General features: G+C 39.8%; 1 protein-coding gene across 2 annotated transcripts; it reads right to left on the reverse strand.

Annotated features, from left to right (window-relative positions):
• Positions 1-632: 632 nt before the first annotated feature.
• On the reverse strand, positions 633-12,228 carry LOC135475394 (uncharacterized). 2 transcript variants are annotated; one of them, XM_064755269.1, is made up of 4 exons: positions 12,116-12,228; positions 5,814-5,960; positions 4,750-4,880; positions 633-1,771 (listed from the first exon to the last, which is right to left on the reverse strand). In XM_064755269.1, exons 2-4 carry the CDS (start codon positions 5,942-5,944, stop codon positions 1,677-1,679), a joined length of 357 nt encoding a protein of 118 aa, XP_064611339.1. In that variant the 5' UTR covers positions 5,945-5,960; positions 12,116-12,228; the 3' UTR covers positions 633-1,676. The 2 variants fall into 2 exon arrangements, with proteins under 2 accessions (XP_064611339.1, XP_064611337.1); XM_064755267.1 differs by having other exon boundaries at positions 634-1,771; positions 11,993-12,163.
• Positions 12,229-22,982: the final 10,754 nt, after the last annotated feature.

Here is a 22,982-nt window from a genome sequence, read left to right on the forward strand (position 1 = left end):
CCCAAATTGTGACTTCGTGTGGAAGGTGGAGTCCACAGCTATATCAAGTCGAGGATACCAAGACGACACCCCACCCTGTCAAATTACATCGACACATGGTCAACCAGTTGTTTCCTTGCTCTTGCCTCTCAGTGATGATCACCAAGCGAGGCAGCAACAAGAACCAGTTTTGAAATACTCTGTAGCCTATGACCGGACCTTGGTTTGATCTATTGTCTCCTGAACTCGAGGCCATTAGGCCACAGAAGAGGTCGACTGAATTTGTACCTAAATATTTAGGTTAATCACTGTTGCGATAGGCAATCTTTAACCCTTTGACAGAATATAGACAAAAAAAAATCATTTAATCATTTAATCATTTATTTATTTATTTATTTGATTGGTGTTTTACGCCGTACTCAAGAATATTTCACTTATACGACGGCGGCCAGCATTATGGTGGGTGGAAACCGGGCAGAGCACCGGGGGAAACCCACGACTATCCGCAGGTTGCTGGCAGACCTTCCGACTTACGGCCGGAGAGGAAGCCAGCATGAGCTGGACTTGAACTCACAGCGGCCGCATTGGTGGGAGGCTCCTGGGTCATTACGCTGCGCTAGCGCGCTAACCAACAGAGAGAAAAAAAATCATCTTTGTGCATAGGACTCCACACACTTCTCCAAAACCATTTTAATAAGTACAGCTTTTAACAACAATAAGTACAGTTTTTAACAACATTGTCATTTTTAATTTCTTTTCGCATATATCAAACGGAAAGAAACACAAACGTCAAGTATACGTCAGATGAAAGACCATTAATCAATGTACATAAACTTAGTTCGATTTACTTTTCAGTATTTTTTCAACTTATTTAAATGTTTTGAATCTTTGGAGTCTACAGTGAGTCTTCTGACCATACTGGGACCAGTGACGTCACACCAGGGTTTTGTCAATTAACACACGAGTACTGTAAGATTTGATCATTCAATGCGCATACACATATAGATCTATGAATGTAAATATGGGGGTGACGTCACTACAGATCACTATAGAATCTGACGTTTCAAAACCATTTTAAAAGCTTGGAAAAATTCTGGAAAAAAATCTGTTTTCCTGAGCACTGTTTAATGGTTTTTTATCTGGTGTATATACTTCATTTTAGTGTTTTCTTTGTCTTTACTAATATGAAGTCGTCTTCACTCTCAAGAATTTTGATTCAGTATTTTATTACAGCCATCCATCTATTTCCACGATATTTGGTATGCTACCCATAAATACATGTAAACAGCATGTAACAACTGTTTAGAAAATTTCATGTGGATAGATTCATCTGCAGGCCGGCACGATCACCCGATATTTAATCAAATTAAAAGACTGAATTAATAATAATATCAAATACTGCACACGCTAATTTTGGAAAATTATCGTTTGGAAAGAGAAATATGTGGATAATATACTAAGCTAAAGAACAGCATCTGTTGTTGGGGATATTTAACTTTCTTCCAATAACAAAGGGATAGAAAAAAAGCCTTATTTATTAAATTTTACCTTGTTTTAGATCGTGTAAACAATTAAGAGTGTCAGCTTAGCTATACACATGATTTAATATCAGAATAAATTACTTTTATTATGTTAAGCAGTTTACCTCGAATACCGAATATTTCAAAACTAGCAAACGGTATTCCCTGATGCTTCATTTACACTCCGTGAAAGTCATCGGCAACAATGCTTCCACCCTGGGTAAAGTCCAAAATAAGATGCTCTCCTGCAGAAGGCTGGTAATAGCTCACACCTGAAATATAAAAACGATGATCTCCCAGAGAAGGCCTGTAAGTACTCACACCTGAAATATTGAAACTGTGATCTCCCGGAGAAGGCCTGTAAGTGATCACACCTGAAATATTGAAACTGTGATCTCCCGGAGAAGGCCTGTAAGTACTCACACCTGAAATATTGAAACTGTGATCTCCCGGAGAAGGCCTGTAAGTGATCACACCTGAAATATTGAAACTGTGATCTCCCAGAGAAGGCCTGTAAGTACTCACACCTGAAATATTGAAACTGTGATCTCCCAGAGAAGGCCTGTAAGTGATCACACCTGAAATATTGAAACTGTGATCTCCCAGAGAAGGCCTGTAAGTACTCACACCTGAAATATTGAAACTGTGATCTCCCAGAGAAGGCCTGTAAGTACTCACACCTGAAATATTGAAACTGTGATCTCCCGGAGAAGGCCTGTAAGTGATCACACCTGCATTATAGAAACTGTTATCTCCCAGAGAAGGCCAGTAAGTGATCACACCTGAAATATTGAAACTGTGATCTCCCAGAGAAGGCCTGTAAGTACTCACACCTGAAATATTGAAACTGTGATCTCCCGGAGAAGGCCTGTAAGTGATCACACCTGAAATATTGAAACTGTGATCTCCCGGAGAAGGCCTGTAAGTACTCACACCTGAAATATTGAAACTGTGATCTCCCAGAGAAGGCCTGTAAGTACTCACACCTGAAATATTGAAACTGTGATCTCCCGGAGAAGGCCTGTAAGTGATCACACCTGCATTATAGAAACTGTGATCTCCCGGAGAAGGCCTGTAAGTACTCACACCTGAAATATTGAAACTGTGATCTCCCAGAGAAGGCCTGTAAGTACTCACACCTGAAATATTGAAACTGTGATCTCCCAGAGAAGGCCTGTAAGTACTCACACCTGAAATATTGAAACTGTGATCTCCCAGAGAAGGCCTGTAAGTACTCACACCTGAAATATTGAAACTGTGATCTCCCGGAGAAGGCCTGTAAGTGATCACACCTGCAATATAGAAACTGTGATGTCTCGGAGAAGGCTCACACCTGAAATACAGAAAGGCGAGCGGTCATGGGAATGGTGAGTTAGATTCACGGGAATAAAGACGCCAGGACATAGAGATATATACTATAATTCTGCAAACTTTTGGTATGTTTGCATGGTGTTTAATCAAGCATATTCTGAAGGCATTTTTCTGTGTTCACTGATAAAATTATACATTTTGTAAAACCCTGAAATTGGCCAATCTAACCAATGTTGTTGTGAATTGCACTGGAAGCTGCTCTTTCATATGCGACAAGGTTGAGGAATAAGGGTTAACCTGAATTAGAAGCATTGATAAAGCTGGCAGTAGAAGTGAAAAGTCAGGATTCAGAAATCAGTTCTATTTCACTTTAATCCAACAGTCAACGGTGCATCAATAAAGGCATCACGACATCAGGGCCATTTTGGTCTCCTCAGTCATCGCAGCACACCCCGCTATGTAGATGATAAAATACTTTGTGGATCTTCCAAAACATAAATGAGACATTTGCTAACTCACGTGACTGAAGTGTCATCTTCATCGGCCCTGAAGGGCCGGTTGCATGTGGTTCACGGTTCACTGTTCACGTTGAAGTCAGACTGGGAAAGCAGATAACTGAAGATTTTACAAATAGCAAATTTCATGGACAATTTAAAAGGGATCACACTAATCCTTTATTTGACACTTTAACAATATCAAATTGACGAATCTCTCATCTGGACACTCCAAATAACATTTAACCAATATTCCAATAATATAACAAAATGGCCGCTTTGTCTTGTGGACATGGTGCAGATTTGGAGTAATACCTACCATTCATTGTTCACACTTACTCACGCCAACCGCTACGTTAATTATCTGTGTTTGAGCCAGCAGCCACATAATTTGAGATTAACATCAATTCTACACACGTAAAAGGAACGTTTTTGGAGACCTGTTCGGCTGTTATAGAGCAATGTACATCAAGAATATTTGTTATTCGCACATATTTCCTCCTGTACACTTTGGTGGCAACGTGAAGGATATTATCAATTCAATGACTCCATATTGAATGGTTAGGGAGAAATAGTATCGGATACTTCTTATAAGCTAACTGTGCCAGCTACTGTGATGCATTCTGTGTCGGACTTAGCAATGTGGGTGTGGTTATGTAGCCCGCGGGCAAGGTTTTCTCTCGGCTGCCGATTGGTCAAATCAAGCCCCGAGAACCAGACTTGACCAATGAGGTCGCGTCTTCCAATCCAGCTTTTGCTTCATTGGCTGTGGCATTAAGTGATGACATGGGGCAGGTACCTGGTGATGGGCGGTGGTTTACACCAATAATTCCGCTTTGCCCCAGCCATAAAAAACCGACTGCCATCTTATAGGTGAAAAGTTTTGGGGTGCATGAACCGAATAAATAAATGAAAATCATCTAGGGTATAGTCTGCACGATTTTTTCAGTCGCTAACTCTGCTGGGGATTTCTAAGAAGGTTTCTCTCAGGTGACCCTGGAAATGGACGAAATGTTCACTTCACCAAAACTCCGACGAAGAAAATATTATGTAGCAAATAAAGAAATAAAGAAAGAAAATTATTTGAACTCCAGGAAGGACTAGAGGTGACGACATGTCATCTATACCATCTGCAGGTTTAACTCAAGTTCAGCATACACACACCACAGGACAATCATTAAATTTTATGGTAAATGACCTAAAACTTCGCCAAAAAAAAGGAGGCTGTAGAGGCAAATAAAACATATAAAATATTACTTTCAGCCAAATTTTTTCCATTATATCGTCTCTTTTTCACACACCTGGAAAAAACCTTTCTAAGGTCGACCAGACTCAGGCAAAATGTTCAAGTTAGTCATTAACAAAAATTTAGGTCATTTACTGCATTTGTGCTTAAGATAGTTTGATAACAACTTTTCAACGCGGCCTCTCTTCCAGAAACTCACCCTTATCCAACAGGGTGTCCGGGGCCTGTAGAAATGACCACCATGTTCGGTCACGTTCGTAGTCGGCTGTCAGATTGTTGATGGTCATGATCTGATAACCCAAATCCTCTCCACAGTAATACGCGGTGAACCTGGAGAATAAGAAAAAATAAGTTGAAAAGTATACATGCTACGTTGTCACTGTTAGTAGCGGAAGCGTCGCCATGATGGACGACTTTCTGTGTAAGGCTGTGCCAGACATTTTGGAGCTGCTTTTGGACGATGAGAAACCTTTACGGACGGTAAGTGGTGTGATGGGTTCAGTTTTGCATCTTTTTACCTTATAAGTACATGTTAGCAGAAAATTGTTGACCATACTGCGGCCTGTCTGAAATTTATTGCGACTAATACTTGTCTGTTTAGTACCAAAACAACGCCACAACTGTAATGCGTTGTGCATTCAGTCTTAGAACATGACTTTGGGTGATGAGTTTCAACAGTCAAACAATGGAAAACCATCGTGAATGTTTGGCCATCAAAATTACTGTTTTGTTTTGTCTACCAGATTCAGCGCTAAAAAGTGCCTAGCTGTAAAGAAGTGTCGACTTTGAAGTTGATTTGAAGTCTTGTAAGACTGTTGAAATAAAAGTATGGAAATTCACAGCGGAGGAATCAGGGGTCGATTAAGTATCTGACTTAAGTCAATATTTAAAATCTCTTCACAATTCTTAGTTTTTGGCACTGGAAGTTGAAATTTTGGCCCGTATATCTTAAGACAACATTTATGAGGTGGTCAAACTTTCAGTTACTATGTCCTAAAAAAAAGCCTCTAAAATCATATTTAAAATTTTGAAACAGTCAGAAATGGCTTTGTGGAATCGGCATCTGGCATGGAAAGGGAGAATCATACAAGGAGCCCCCTTACAGATTCATGTGGTATACATTTAACCTTTTGCTGCGTATATTACCCCATTCACTGATGTGGATCAGAGCTGGTTACCCACCTAGAAGACTTGCGTGCATACGTGTAAGTGTCGGCGTGAGCTTGTTGGATCACAAGTATATACATGCGGCTTGTACACTACCTAAAGCGTGGATCCTCTGTAGCAGCCTTCTCCATGATTCTCTGGAAGACTTCTCCTTCCAGAAGGGGTACATTCTGTGTCAGCACAAATTTTGGATTTTTCAACTGGTTTCTGACCGTGTATTTCACCATAGGGCCAGGGCTGGAACTTAATTGGAGATAAAACAAAATTAATACAAATACCTATGTTCATAATAATTTATATTTGTATTTTCATTATCTGCACAACTTTACGTTCTTCTGCATGGAGAAGCCATCTAAATATAATGCAATCTATGCATCAAAAAAGACGGACGTCCCAGGTCAGTAATCACAAGGCCAATTCCCAAAACGACGTTTAACTTGACACAACTTACTAAAGAACTATAAGGAAGTATATGTATACGGAAAACGAAATTGGGACTGAATCACACGGCTCTCCACAGTGCTTGAAACTCCTGCATGATGGGTTATTCTCAGGGGAATTCCAAGCGCAGCTAGGCAGGCGTTAGCAAAAGAATCGGGGGTCTGTCGTTTTAAGTTTGCTACTGCATTCCACCAGTTACCTATCACTGTCATTGTACAGTGAATTTGTGATATTCAAGGCAATAAGTAACACTGGAAACCAGGAAACCATTCATGTCATATACTTTGTATGTCCGATCATTTAAGTCAGTTTAAAGAAAGTACAGAAAACATGGTTTTTGGGAAAAGGGGTAAGTAAATAACATCTGACTTTACACCCTACTTTACTTTATTCCGTTTATGACTCACAGAATTCATAGGGGTCCAGTTTAGACCCCATCGATAGGTTGCTAAATTCCAAAACTGAAAGAAACTCAATCCTGAAGCAACTTTTGAGCATAGCAGAAAATTCACTTCAGACCTAACGTAGTAGTTAGTTATTCAGGTGTCCTGGAAGAGCCACAAACTGAACTCATTCAGTGTATATCGTGATGTGGAAATGATGGCAAGCATGTCATATATCAAAATGTGTCTTATGCCACCTGCTTCATGATAATAAAAACTGCAATACAAATCACTGAGAATGCAGCTAATTACTTGTCAATAGGACAAGTGTTGTGACAGGTTTTTTTAACTACACTTGAAAAATGCTTGAACATAAGGCTAAAAACAAATACGGCAATAATGGGGACTTTTTGGAAACAAATCAAGATGTAATTGTCTTACATCACCCTGGATTTCATGATGACTGTCCCCATGAACTAACACATTTCCAGATAATTGAACTGAACAGCTACATGTATGTCTTGAAAGTCAGTAGCCAGTATGTGTTGTGTTCCTTGATTGGTTCGTCAACCATCGTGTAACCAATCAGCACAAATGTTGTATTATTGTACAGCCTGGCGACAGGAACGACAGAAAAGAGGCGCGATTTGTGTGAATCACTTCCTGAATTCCAACTAATTATTAGTAAAGTATTAACTCCGTCCTCCGCTACTAGTTTTTGAATAACTATGACGTCACCCGAGGTATTTGGTTCTTGCCGTCGAAACCGAACTTATGGACTTAATGAAGCATTATGAATAAGAAAAAGTATTCTAACTTCATTTTCCTAGCAAGAATATGAACTTCAAACATATCCCTGTGTAGAGCTTGCATGGGTTGTTAGGTGACACTGACTAAAGGCAATTCTGGTAGCGAGTATGACTGGTTTTACTGACAGCTGAATATAGGCGACTCTCTAGAAGAAATAGACTTTAAAACACAGTATATATACATTGTCGATAATACTATATATACATGTATCTCCGTTGAGCAGACGCACAGCACAGAGAGTAAAACCAGAGCACGCGACCGGTGAAATACTAATAAAGTAACCTGAGAAATACCGATACAAATAAAGTAACCTGTGAAATACGGTTACATATAAGCCATGTGCGTCTTTTAGAGCAATTATAAGTAGCAGCAGATTGCAGGCTTAACAGTGAAACACTGCCTTCTGAGAAAACAAAAATCTCCGCATTGGTAGATTTTTGTCCAGCGGAGATAGCCGTACACAAAGCAATCAGTATCATTGTTCGATTTGGTCATAAGAATTTATACCTTTGTTATAGGCTTGCTGATTTATTTACCCCAGGCCGATTATTAGCAGCTTCGGTAAGTTATTGACTAACTTTACCACATGTGATACACATCACATTGGAGGAAGACAAAATATCTTGAGCTAATTTTAGACTGCGCTAACAGCCACACCAGAGTCGTCGATCGCTTACTCTCACCAAGGCCCCACAAGCACTGATAGCAGGAGAATCTACAAACGTCCTGTCCATCCAAGGCGGGGTTTGAACCCATATCTAGTAATGTGTGTCCTAGTAACTGTGAAGCAAGCGCCACCAGTGACTTTAGTCTGTTTCTTTAATCAGTCGACTATATTCAACTACCTGTCTAATCTGTTCAACTAATCTGTAAAATCCGTCATACTCGCTATCAAAATTGCCTTTAGTCAGTGACACTTAACAACATAATTTCTACACAAGAACATGTGGAAAATACATATTCTGGCTCAGAAAATGAAATTAGAGCACTTTTTTCTAATTCATAATTCCAAACTCCATCAGGTCAGTTTCAACGGCAAGAACTCATTGCCTCGGGTGTTGTCACAATTTTTAAAAGATAATAGTGTACTTTGTAGTTCATTTTACAATACACATCCCAAGACTAGGTACATGTAGACTGCTTAAGTTCGTTATCATCATGGATTTCATTTCTGGCAGGTTATTTCTGCGAAATATTACAATCTAACCTTGTAAACATTCCTAAGAACATGTCCTGGCGCAAGAAACCTGTCCCATGAAACAGTGTACGTGTAGCGGATCGTAGGTAATTAGCAATGTTGTTCTAAGGGACATAACTCTTGGTTGTTACACAGGAGGGGAATCCCCAGCATGTGGGTTGACGCTGAGTGAAACGATCGTTCTGATTGGTTGATCGGGAGGATGAGATTGGTTGTCCGCCATCTTCCATTAAAAGTCCTATGCCATCTAAACAATTTGTCTCGTCTCGTCTGTGTTACAGGTAAGATTCAGAGGCCATCTGCCCCTCGGTAACACGCCATTTAGTTCTTGTTGTGTTGTAATTCCTAGCTGATCAATAAAAACTGATATAATGCGGTTAGCTTTGAAGATATTTTTGGAAGAATAATTCCCAAGAGCGTTAAATCCTTGTTGGAATTAGTCTGAGATATAATGCTACACTAGTATGGCAGAGTTCATAGTTTTTGATGCATTTGTATTCCATGATACAAGTAACCCAAAGAGCTCAGTGTAGTTACGTGTGTAACAATGTGACTTTAATTTAGTCAATGTTCGAGCGGGTGTACATAAACCCGCTAGTGATTGTAGCGATTCAGGGGAGACAACTCTCAATGGCGTTTTAATTCAGGGAGAAATACTCTGTCCGGAAGTATGATGTGATATCATTGCATACGTTGTATTGAGATTGGTTGTCCGCCATCTTCCGTTAAAAGTCCTATGCCATCTAAATAATTTGTCTCGTGTCGTCTGCGTTACGGCCCTACATTGCGCCAGATCATACGACATAATAAACAAATGCCAATGAACAGTATACATGTACAAATTACAGTAACAAAGACATACTCTTAGCAATACATTAAGGCCTAGCCATGATACTGCATATCGATCGGCTATAGAACAGTCTTCTGCTCTAAGCACAGTTCTTATTTTTTTATGCTGGCAACGTATAAAAACAGATTACTCTATCTGAAGTATAATGTTCAAGGGAAGAGCTATGGAACAACATTGTTTTAACATTTACGCGAGACCAAGGAAATGTTCTAACAAAATTACCAGTAGGGGTTTAGCTTTCTTTTAGTTTAGGTAAGTTTAGTATCAGGTTATGTAGGTAAAAAAATTGTTGAGCTTGTAAAGCAGGAGGAGGGTCGGAAGTCCTTCTCCTGCCCCCTGCCGTCAGCCCATGTCGGGAGCCACCGCTGGTTATAACTGTATCGTATTTGATGTGTTAACTTAACTAAAAAGACAAACCCTACTGTTATATAATAAAACTTCCGCCACAGCCAAATGTAAAAAATTTCGCAGTTTAATCAGCATTTCTGTCCTATTAGTCGATAGTGATAAACCCGTCCGGCTCTCCATCGAAACTGAAGGACAAGACCAACGAATTTCGACTGGGTTTCAGTTGTTTCTAGATGCTTTGTCATAAACATAAAACCGGCGCCCAATTAAATCAGTTTTAACGAGTAATTACTTAACCCTAAAAGGGAAGTGACGCATGTGCTGCATATAGGCAGTATAACAACAACATAATATACTCATGCCAGCACAAAGTCTGGCGATAAGGCAGAGTTCTGTTGTAGTCATTTGCTAAAATATATATGCGTCTCACATAGCGAGCATGTACTTACAAGTACGTCCATCAGTTGACTGACAGTTGATTAATTATTTACATAAACCTACCTGCCAAATTCACATCCTGTCCATAATATGTAACCGATCTGTACATAGGCCTACAGGTAAAGAAAGCTACGATCTTGTACATTGTACTGTTTTATGACGGCTGATTATGTTGCACGCAGAAAACCTATATGATTTACGGTGCTCAATATATAGGCTACTAGACGCACAGCTTTTTTGTATGTCACTTGAAAAGGTACATGTAGGCACTTAGTATCGGTTATTTTAACAAACGGTATTTCAACGAAATATAGTTAACTCCTATTAAACCAAATCGCATGATATCTGCCAGTCGTATAGAAATTATCCAACATCAGTGAAGCTGTACACAGTCATACCTGATTTTCATCAGTTACACCATTATGTAAATTTGCTTTGACCTATAGATTACATCCTGCTCAAAAACATTTCACGTGTGTCGTATAGGGCTTACTATTACTACACATTTGCTTATTTAATGCAAACAAAGATCAACCAACCTGGCTTCACGTATACATGTTTTTGACTTTGGTGTATAGCAAACATTTACTTATTATGGATAAACCTTTTTGTTTTGGCACAAGTCTATATATTATTTTTAGTAAATTGGACATGCAGATGAATAAATGAACAAGCACTAGACCTATTATCTGACTATCTCCATAAAACAGTGATATTTTGTCGATGTTCTATTATTGTTTTTTTTTTTTTTTTTTTTTTTTGAATGACTGATGCACGGGTAGTCTATTTGCTGAGATATTTTGTACTTAAATTATGAATTTCCCCACAATTCGGATCAGATGAAAAAATATAAAATTATAGGGCGCATGCAGTGGGAGCGAGATTTCCAAAAGGTGGGTGATAATATATATAAAAACCTTTATATTTTACAAATGTATATATAAATTTCTAAATATCGTATAACATTTCCTACCATAAGTTCGAGTAGCTAAAATCAAGCTGTAACCACCCCATTCACCACTACTGAAGCACAAACTTGAAAAAACTCTGGGCATGGGTTTGTCACTTCAGTTTACAAGATGACGAACGAATGCTCTCGCTGTGCATGTTAACGGATAGACCTGAAACCGAAGTGTTGGCTTCCCACAGTAATGAAATACAGCCTAGCATAAAATACCGTGCCACAGACCAAAAGGTCTACAGTATGAATGTAAACAGTCAGCAAGTCAAATGCTGCCTGACCCGTTGTTTCAAACCAATGTATGTCTAATAAAACTCATTTGAAGAGCCTCGATATCTATCCAACCGTTGGCAAATAAACAATCAAAACACTACCAGGTTATAAATTATAAATTATATCACCAGACCGTGAATGCATGCCGACATCATAGTAATGTGTTGTTGTACTGCCTACACGCACCACATGCGTCACTTCCATTTTAGGATTAAGTAATTAATCGCTTATACTGAAACCGATTTAAGTGGGCATTGGTGTTATGTTCATGAAACAACTGAAACACAGTCGAAAGTCGATGGTCTTCTTCTTTAATGGAGTCCAACATGTACACAACACCCCAGCCAAATCCGTACAGCCTTGTTTTGAGTAAAGTCCCTGACAGACTATAGTCAGACTTGTCTGTGTCCGCACTTTTGATTAGACTGATACTTATCGTATGTTATAAATGTTAGTGTAGCTGAAAGATTATACAAGCAAAGACCGTGAAAGATTAACAGACAGGCAAAGACAAACAGACAGGCAAATAAACGTTAGCAAAACTTTAAGCTCCATGATGCAGGTAATTATTACCATTCCATTCTAGCTGAAAAAGACGCCATTTTCCGGAGGACGGTTGTTTGAAGGCCTAGTAAACTTCAGCTCCAGTACCCACTATTACCTCTTACTTTTAGATAATCTTATACGTTGGATTACCTTTTCGAGACGCCACACCAAACGGCTCTTAGCTAATCCTACGATAAGACGTCAAATATACCACAGTTCCTTGTGTTGTTGACAACGTGCTCTTCCTGGTTACCGCCATTAAAACTGCATAGATAAGGAAAGAATTTACACTTGCACAGACACATCCTTGCGATATAAACGCAAGTGTCAGAATGTCAACACTCTCTTTAAGTGTTAAGCTGATAAATCGTGTTAAATATTGTAAAATGTGATTGCCCACACCTTAAAACTATTAAATCCAGTAATGACTACATGGAAGGTACATAATGTTAGATTAAAAGACTTTAAACATAAAATGCCTTATATACACAAAAGAAGTGTTGTTTGACGTAAGATAATGGTACATTACTGCACTGTCTCCTTATATAAACTGTTAAATTTCTTAAACCGTAGAAGGCTTAACCTAGCATTCTGAATGTTTTCAAACCTCCACCACTGTCACCATGTTGGAATTAGCATGATTATATTTGTATAAAGTATTTCAAGTTAAGGAAAGTGTTCGGTTTAAAACCAAATCAATGTATCAGAGTGAGAGCAGGTTTGAATATTTTCTTATAATGTAGTGCAGTATTCAACAAGAAACTCTTATCTCACAGCAACAGAAGTGAGCAGATGTGACACGGCTCAGCAATATGTAGTACTGCATGGTTCTAGACTGCACTGCACCATACGGCGTCTACAAGTGCTGACATGAAACAGCCCACACGGCACTGAACACCATCATACAGATCCGAACCATCTGAATCAAAGATGTCCTGTCATTGCTGTGTAGTATATGGTTGATATTCTAGGGCGTGAAGAGAATGCAAATGTATGAATCTCTTTGCAGACTGATGATGATGATGGCTGTAGTTTTATGGCGACGAGCTCCATTCTATTAAATGGGGTGCGCCAAGCCATTGGTGTATATGTTCAACAAATTATATCCATAATAGCTACACTAAATGTACCAACCCTGACGAAAACTTCAACGAAATATCTGTTTGTACATGTTCTTAACACTTTTGTATAAATAAAACTGGTCCAGTGGTACAGCTGGTACATCCAGACGATGAAAATAATTTGGTACGACCAATCAGTTGAGTTGTTACTTCCATTCCATGTATTTTCCATACACAAAGGCAGTCTTCTATTATAATACACAGGACTTACAAGTATAAATGAAAACCATTAGGCTGACTCCACAATTCACCTGATGGATTATAATGATACATAATGCATCCCCATATACTATAACTACACTGATTGTGACCTATACCAAATTAGACTAAACCATTCAAAAGCAAAACAAGAAACAAAAAAACCCATAACCATGAAAATATCCGTCATTATGAATCTACAAAAGACACACGTACATGGGCAGGGTATATAACTGGACCTAAGTAAAACATAATGTCTTCCATGCGAATAGGTGTATATCATGTGCATATTGGTATACCTTTATAAAGATACACCTTAATAAAGATGTACAACACTCATAACAATCTCACATACACAAGCATGACATGGGTAGATCTAAGCTTGGATAGAACTTAATTTTGGCCATCCATATAAGACGTTCCAACGTTTAGATTGTTTCAGCACCTTGATAAATTAGTGTGGACCCATGGTACTAAAATTTCGGAAAGATCCTCCATGGAGATACATAAGAAAAGTGAACGGAATGCAGTTTACAGAACAAAACATTAGCATGGAAACGAGGCCAGAATGACAGACCGGCTAAGTATATAGACAGGATTTCACAGGAGTCGGATACAAGGGGCGGGTAAACTGAACATACACTTTCATCATAAACTACTGCATGGACACCCATCAAGAACGCTTACTAAATAAATCGCGTCTCAAACTACTAAGAAATGATAATGTACAATATCAGCTGTTTTTAGGTCATTGATTCGATATCAACGAGCTCACTGAAGAAGAACGCGACCGAGTTCGCTCAGCTCGGAGGTCGTATTGTTCGAATTACGTGACCACAACGTCAAGCTGTGTCGGTAACCTACTGAAAATGGCCTTCGTGGCCAACGATTCCGGACTATTCAAGAAACAGACCTGAAATTATTTCTGCATGAGCCTATATATAGATAGAAATGGTTTTTCACATTAGTGAATGATAATTTACAAGAATTTCTGCCTTGCTGAAACTTACATACAGCCTGTCGACCATTGCGTCGTCACAACGGACCTAAGAGATCTATCGAGAAAGTTTACTATAGAGGCATTAACGTGTAAAGCTCGTTATCGAGAGAATTGCTAAGTTCATCCTCGGCATCCTGAAGAGGTGATCCTATTTCTTGCTCTTCTCCTACACCTTGAGAAGACTCCACGCCCTTGTCTGTTATTGGTTTGCTAGACGTGCGCAGATGGTGAAGCTCAGACACTATCTGCTGTTTGTAGCTCTCCACAATTTATTTTGACTGTGGATCAGTCAACCTTGGGCCGTTGACATACACGTCAACGGACACCTCGATGTTTTCTCGCGAAATCTGGATATCTTTGCAGAAGTGTATGACTTCGGAATTGCTGTCTTGGATGTTTTGCCTGCTGAGTCAGTAGACTTCAGGAAAAAGAACTCTGAATAACATTAATACATCGCAGCGTACTTAATTAGGAGTAGACATTTTGCGAAGCTCTACATGTGATATTGTTTCTCACAAAAAAATACACAATCATAAGAACATAAATGTTAAATGTTTCATTTTAACTATACAACTGGTTTTCTATGAACTTTTGTTCTGATGTGAAGAGTAAGGTCATCTGAAAGCTGATCGCCTCCCAGGATGCCGAACACCAGACCGGGTCACGGAGTTAACCTTCATCCTAGCGCAAATGTAAACAAGATTGAAATTTACGTTCAGTCCATGAGTGAACTCTTGTCATGAGATGAGATAAGTTGTTTTGCCCTCCGCCTTTCAGATCCCCATTATTTACTCATTACATGGTATGAACGTGTCAAACTTCTTAATGATAGAAGCAGTAAACCAATTATGGCATCAAATTATACCACACAGTTTTAGCAATTTGTGTCTTATGTAGAATATCAATCTATTCCCGTTTTCCTTACAGAAATGGGAATGTTTGGTATCTGTTTCATATTATGGGAATAAGATATTACCTCGGCGCATTTCATTGACGTGACACAAGCATGGCCTCCATGAATCGCAGAATTACGCTCACCCATGCACACCACTAGCATATGTTGAAATGTGTAGTATTTTGTGAACTTGGTGGCAGGGTGTTATTGTAATATGACGTAGCACACGACCTTGAAATATTCATTATTCATTTTATTACCCAAACGTAACACACTTTAAGATATGTCAAAATGAGATACGGTTTGTTCTCAATTTTCTCTAGTGCTGTGGGAATATAGTAATTGTTATAGTGGATGTAATATACACGTTATTAATACATATCTTCAGCAGATGTTAATTTTGTACTGCACAGCAAATTTTGATGAGGTTGACAGGAAAAACTTTTCTTGTGTTTCTGGAAACTGCACAAACTATGATTTGATCTCTAGACCTCCGTTAGACCTTAAGCCGATTCGATTTTACGCAACTTGCAGTCGATATCGAAGGGTTTGGAGATATATTTGTTACATTCAGCGTGTAAACTATAAGTTTAGCGGACATGTGTAGGAGAAACGACTGCATAAATACATGATGTTCATTCAAACTTTTTAAAAAATATAACACGTGTTGCTTCAACATAGGTAACGTTCCTGCATGTAGACTATTTTGTATGAGGACCTATTGTGTCTCATATATGTATGTACATCTGTTATGTTTGCTTTCATGAAAAACATATAGGTTCTGTGCTGTACTCCTCCCCTCAAAGTAAACTTTCACAAATGGATCTTTGATTTCTGGTTACTCTTATGGGTTTGATTGTAACGAACAATGCCATGTTAAATATTTTTCCTTGCAGTCTTTGGAAACACATGTACCTGTCATTCGCGGCCTTTTTGTCTAGTTTTACGGTGAATTCAAGGTGTCTTGAGAAAAGGTCATTCGCTCGGAACCGGTCCGATATAGTTGTACTGGAAAATATCATTGCGCACCATGCCATCCACATCAATCTCTCCTGCTAGCGTAAATCGAGGTAATATATTACGAATTCAACGGATGGATGAGGAGTAGCCTACACCGATAGTAGTTTAATCCGTTCAATATATTCTTTGCGTGGATGCTAATGTCTCGCGCTGTACACTACGCACGGGAGTAATTATTACGCCCCCGCGCGCTAGACTTGGCCCTAATTCGAATTGTCGTCCCGTGCCAGTCCGGTTCGTAATTCTTACGCTCCGGCTCTGAGTGATCGCGAGAAACGAGGGTTATAGCAAACTGCTTGCACGTGGTAACAAGACAAGCAGTGATACTGTCACGGCAAAGTTCGCTTACATTAGATTTCCGCTCAGAAATGAGACGGTGTTAACAGTATACTTACACTATACCTACAGTTTTTGCACTGATTATACATCGGAAACCTGCAATTAACGAAAACCAGAGTGTCAGACTAATGTTGTGAGATATATACGTATTACGTGTGCATTTGTATATCAAAATTAACTTTTCCGTTGCCAGTATATTTTCATGGCTGTATTTATTTATTTATTTGATGGGTGTTTTACGCCGTACTCAAGAATATTTCACTTATACCACAGCGGCCAGCATTATGATGGGACGATTCATGGTTGTATACAGCTAACGTGTCAGAGACATATACGATATAGTAGATGTATTCACAGGATGTGTTTTTTTCACCGCTACAAAAACCAATTTGGGTCCATGCAGCATGTTTAATATAGTTAAATAGTGCTCCAAATTCCCCCGAGATAATTTATACTATGCGCAAAACTGAGGGATTATGTTCACGGTATTTTAAGTCATCACATACACACAGAATATGGTATGATTTGTTTTACCAGCTGAAGACAGTGCTGGCCGCACAGGAACAATGGGAGATTCCTTGGTATGTAGATTACGGGAGACCGATGTATAAAATGAGCCACTTTTTTACAAATTGTAATCAGAATTATACAATATTCCAACTGATCAAATACAAATTATGCTGATTGAAGTGCATTTATCTATGCATGCATACGACATTATATCTTAAAAACTTGAATAGTTTTGTATCAGATCAAAAATATAAAAAAATATGTTGGCTTTGTGGATCAACTTACTCCGTGAATAGGGTGAGTTAATTGATCCATAGCGTGGGGTAAGTTCAGTCGTCACATACAAAAGCAAGTATCCTTTATCTATCAAAGTTTTATTTCAGTATTGTTATATTTAGTAAACTGCAGGTATTTCTGCTTGGTTCTTTCAATGTCAGACGTACACTGGAGTTTTCATTCTCGTCAAAATGACAGATAAGCAATATTGAAAAGAAAAATACCACGAAGGGCATTACAGAAAAATTAAATTACTCAGCACAACTTTACAAAGATTGGTTTAATAAAAACTAAGTGAAATAAGGTCGGCACATGTTTTTTGTAGGTCACAAATTTGGAGCCAAATGTTTCGATAAATGAGTGGTTATGAATGCTGATATTTTCGGGGGGCAATCAAAGCTCGTCGTCTTACATAGCAGACTAATGGACTGTGTTACGTTTCCTCAATGATTTCTAAAACTATACTTAGTGAAATGTGTGCCTCGGCTCCAACCGTTTCACATATATCGATATCAGTGCGCATCTCATTTTTCATACTTGTCAACACAAACAGACGTGACCTCTCTATCAACCACCTAAATCCATTCAAAATAAACCATTGGATAAACAGGATATGCAATTCGTGACCTATTATATCAAATTTAGTAAACTCGTGATGCAATTTTCTTTGGTTCCTCGCCAAAGGTTCGCGAACAAATAAAAATTACACCACTCGTTTAATAAAACTGATATAATGGATCGATCATTGTATATCCTCTATTTATATATTCAAAGCCTTCTATTCGCACAATCGTGTTAAATATGACCGGTAGATTCTATTTCAACAAACAATGTTCAATGTTTGTATTTCAAATGAACATGAATTCTGTAACAAGCAACCCGTCCGCCGTCGATCTACGGAAATTATATTATAATATATGCCCTTGAGACAAGTGGCCTTCTGCAATAATGTTCATTAATTCATTCATTCATTCATCTTAAAACATTATGGGATCTTCCTTTCTTCTTTACTCAGCAGCCACCAATTTTCAACACAAAGCCAGTACCGTACCCCACGCGCAACAGTAACACGGTCAGTGAGTAATCCCCCCTGACAGGCTTGTTGCAGACAAGGGTTTCGTTAGACTGCTAAGTTCGCAAGTACTAATACGTCTTTAGCAATAGGGAACCTTCTGACCCAAGCTTCGCAGCCCGTTGTTCATTTCTGCCTGTGGGGTGAAGATTAGTGAGCAAAACGGCAGCGTGATATTTTTGCATTACGACAGAACGAGAACAATTTCGGCTTGGACCTGAGTATTTAAACCGGTTCAGAAAATAGATACGTGTATGTAAAGGATTAATGTCCAGATTTACCTACAGGTCCAAATTTAAAAAAAGAGTTTAAACATCATGTTACCAGGAGGGCTTCTGAGAAACGTAATGATGTCTTTAAATCCACCGAAAACAATAGATTTACTGACCTTTCACGATCTCCATAAGTTCGATGTCCTTTACAAGTGGTGCGGCTCAGCGGGGTGACGTCACAGATGGCCAACCAAAGTGTAGCTGGCCTAAATAAGCTTGGAATTTATAATATCTTAATTTTTTGTGCATAGAGAAATAAAAAACAGTTTGTTTCGTGACAAACTTGACGGCTGTACTCAGGCTTCTTTACATGATGGCGGGACTCCCTGCTTGTTACCATGGAGACGGAATAGCTGATGCTACATAACCAGTAGGGGGTATTGATACGGCCTAAAACTTAGACATTACATCCCCTCATTTTTTTTGAATAACTGATTAATCCCAATTCCCTCGTTGAACTATTGTAAAATTTACGAAATCTTTTGGAACTTTGAAATTAAAAACCATGACCTTACAGTCCGGAATAGTGAATTCTCTGCCCATTAAAGAATTCAGTGCGTTGATAGCTCCCTTTAAAATAACTTAATACAATTAATTTAATTTCGCGAACAGTCAAAACAAACGCAATTGATCAAAACAGTTCACACTGAAACTGTCAGCATAAAACTCAATAATTAAAATATTTGAAAAGTTCAAATGAACTGATCCCACGCATTTAACTCGATGCAAATAATTTTCACATGTCGATGTGGATCGTAAAAAAAAAATAAATTTTGCTAAGAAAGTTCACAATCCAACATATCACACGTGGTCAGACAGATACACGGGCCGGACGCGATTTCTCGATGGGAAGCGTCTAGGAATGTCCTGCTGGTTCGGTTCTGATGGAATGTTCAGATCATCGTTCCGATCGTTGACTTGCACTTCAGGTAGGTTGACTCTCGGGATTTTCTTCACATGAGAACAATTCCGTGCGTGCTGTGCACCGTTAGAACCTTGAACGATTACCATCGGTCCTTTTGTGGAGACCACTTTGAATGGGCGTTTGTCAAATTTAGTTGACAGTTTGTTTTCAAGTTTGGCTACTAGCAGGACGGTATCTCCTAGTTAAAGGTTGGAGACACGGGCACCAGATTTCCGTCGGAACGAGCTTTCATTTTCAGCTTGGCTTGTGCATCACTTTGTTTTGCAGATTGATGTTTCTCGTTGCACGAAGAGCTTACAGGTTCTGGTAGTTTGGTCTTGATTGGCCGCGAAAAAGAGCAGCTCGGCCGGAGACACAGCTGTGGTTGAATGTGGTGTTGCTCGATAATTCAGCAGAAACTGGTTGAGATCTCTCTTCCACTTCCCTTTTCAATGAAAGAGGGTCAAACAGCTTTTTTCTAAGGTCCGCATGAAGCGTTCTCACTCGCCGTTTGCTCTGGGCCAGTAAGGACTTTCTGTGTTTTTCTGTGTTTGAATCCTTGTATTTCCACAAATTTCGTGAACTCGTTATCAATGAATGGCGGCTTTAAGTAGTCAGTTTTAAGTACGTCAACACTGCCGTGTGTGGAGAAAGTTCTGTCAAATTTGGGAATCACATGGGCGGATGATGTCGATTTCACAACCTCAACTTCCGGGTAACGGGAATAATCATCGATGCCAACCAGGAGGTGGTCACCGTTTGGGAAAGGCCCACAAAAATCGGCACTAACATGACTTCAGAGCTTTTCAGGCATTTTTGTCATATTCAGTGGCTCTGGTTTTGGAGATTGTCCGTTTGCTTGACATGGAATACACTGACTAATTAAAGTCTCTGTGTCCTCGTCGATACCTGGGTACCACACTTTTTCGCACAGCAACCGCTTTGTTTTCACGATGCCATGATGTCCTTCATGGGCAAGTTTAAGAATGTGTGATCTGAGCGCTTGTAGAATGATGATACGCGATCCGCGAAGAAGAATGTCACCAGACGGTGTCACACTCAGTTCATTTCTGCTTTTGTAGAACTGCTGTAGGCCTGCTTGTCCAATTTTCCAGATGAAAGAGCTGCCGCGAGCTTTGTCATAACCTCGTCCTGTTTAGTTGCATTTTGAATATCAGTCTAAGTAAGTGACTTCGGCACAGCACTCTGGCGATGAAATTGACATATTCATCGGCCTTGTTTCTGTCGGAGAAAGAAACTGTCGGCTGTTGAGACAGGAAATCTGCAGGGTTGTTTGCCCCTGGTTAGTAAACAACTTTCATGTGGTATGGTTGTAAACGAAGCTGCCAACTCTTGATGCGGGCTGGGCACTGGAAGCGCGGCTTGTTGAACATCAACGGCTTGTGGTCAGTTATCACAGTGAATGACGGTCCAAACACATGTAGATGAAATTTATCGCAGGCCCAAACTATGGCCAGAGCCTCTCGTTCCGTTTGGGAATATCGGCGCTCCACGTCCGAGAGCGACCGACCTTCATAGCAGATGACGCGGTGTTGTCCGTTTCCGTCCATCTGCTGTAAGGATCGCAGCAACACCGACCGGGCTGGCGTCAACCTAGATTGTGCTGTTTGGATCAAAGTACGACACCACTGACGTATATGACAGTGAGGATTTTAGACGATCGAAGGCGTCTTGGCGTTTCTCAGTCCAGTCAAATTTCACATTCTGTCTTGTCAGCCCACCGTTATTGTCGCGTAGCCGTGAATGAAGCGCGACACGTAGTTTGTCATCCCTAGGAAGCTTCGCACAGCTGATTCATCCTTTGGAATTGGAGCGTTTTTCACTGCGTCCACTTTTGCCGGATCTAGGGATATTCTTTGCTTGGAAAGTACAAATCTGAAGAACTCCAGACTGGGTTTGTTTAAAACACATTTTTTGCAGCGACTTGTCATGTTCAGTTTGTTTTCGACCAAACACGATGATGTCGTCTGACAGGTCTGTCACTCAGTGTTTATTGAATCACGTACTGCAAAATTTCTGACGCTGACGGCAAACCAGACATCAGGCACTTGTATCGCAGCAGGCCTTTGTGTGGCAAATGTTGTCAGGTGTAGTTCGATCTGATGATACCCTTGTCGCATGTCGAGTTTGGAGAATACTGTCGCTCCGTTTAGATCATGTATGATTTCGTCCATGGTGGGCGTTGGATGACGTTCGCGAAGGACAGCAGTATTTGGGGGTCTCATATCCGCACCGACACGGACACTTGATTTGTCCTTCTTCGGGACCACCACTACTGGCGATACCCATGGTGTAGGACCATCAACCTTCCCTATGATGTCTGCTTTTTCTAGATTTTCAAGTTCTAATTCTACCTGCTTTCTCATGTGAAATGGTAGGCGTCGTGGTGGTTGAGTAATAGGTTTAACTGACGGATCTACATGTATTTTGAATTGGTAGTCCTTTAATTTGCCTACACCATCAACTGTGTCTGAGAATTCATATAGGAGTTCGTCAGCTAATGACAGAGGTTGTCCTGATGCGTGATTATTTTTCTTCATTGTCGGGACTTTATCAACTAATGGCAGAGGTTGTTGTGATGGGGAACTATTTTTGTTCTCTGTGAAGAGTTTACCCTGCTCGTTTATCACCGAATAGAGATTGAGGCATAAATTGTCTGCCACTGTGAGGAGTTCAAGCTGTGTAAATGTCTCAAAAGCTAACAATGAACCTGAATTTTGATCCACCACATAAAAAACAGCTGAGCACGTTTTCTCTGATGTTTCTATGTTTGCCTCAAAAGTACCCATAACAGGCCGAGAGGTTTTGGAACCATAGACAAATATTTTTGATTTTGGCTTGCCGGGTGAGATTTTTTGTGTTTCATTATTTCTGTGTGATGAATCAGTGTTACTCATTTCTGCGTGTATTTGATTAACAGGATTTTTGGTTCGATTTTGCGAGCTACGACACACGCTACCAAAATGGTTGAGTTTACCACAATTCCCACATGTTTTAGCAGTTGCTGGACAACTTGTATTTCTATGTGGCCAAACACCTCCACAATTTCTACAATCATTATTTCTGTGTTGGTTGTTTTGGGGTTTTTGAAAAGGTGTATGCTTTTTGCCGTAGTGTCTCAGTTTCCCTGCGGGGGTGGGGGTGGGGGGGCTCCGTGGCTCAGTTGGTTAGCGGGCTAGCGCAGCGTAATGACCCAGGAGCCTCTCATCAATGCGGTCGCTGTGAGTTCAAGTCCAGCTCATGCTGGCTTCCTTTCCGGCCGTACGTGGGAAGGTCTGACAGCAACCTGCGGATGGTCATGGATTTCCCCCGGGCTGTGCCCGGTTTCCTCCCACCATAATGCTGGCCGCCGTCGTATAAGTGAAATATTCTTGAGTACGGCGTAAAAC

Source organism: Liolophura sinensis, chromosome 9 (genome assembly GCF_032854445.1).
Source record: "Liolophura sinensis isolate JHLJ2023 chromosome 9, CUHK_Ljap_v2, whole genome shotgun sequence".
In the NCBI taxonomy this organism is placed as follows: domain Eukaryota; kingdom Metazoa; phylum Mollusca; class Polyplacophora; order Chitonida; family Chitonidae; genus Liolophura; species Liolophura sinensis.

Excerpts from the sequence above, each read along its gene's own strand:
- LOC135475394 (XM_064755267.1), bottom strand. The coding sequence starts at position 12,021 with ATGGCGTCTTTTTCAGCTAGAATGGAATG. Across the intron at positions 5,961-11,992 it reads TTTTCAGCTAGAATGGAATG|TTCCAGCCCTGGCCCTATGG; the intron begins GTAATAATTACC and ends TCTCCAATTAAG. Across the intron at positions 4,881-5,813 it reads ACAGAGGATCCACGCTTTAG|GTTCACCGCGTATTACTGTG; the intron begins GTAGTGTACAAG and ends CTTATTCTCCAG.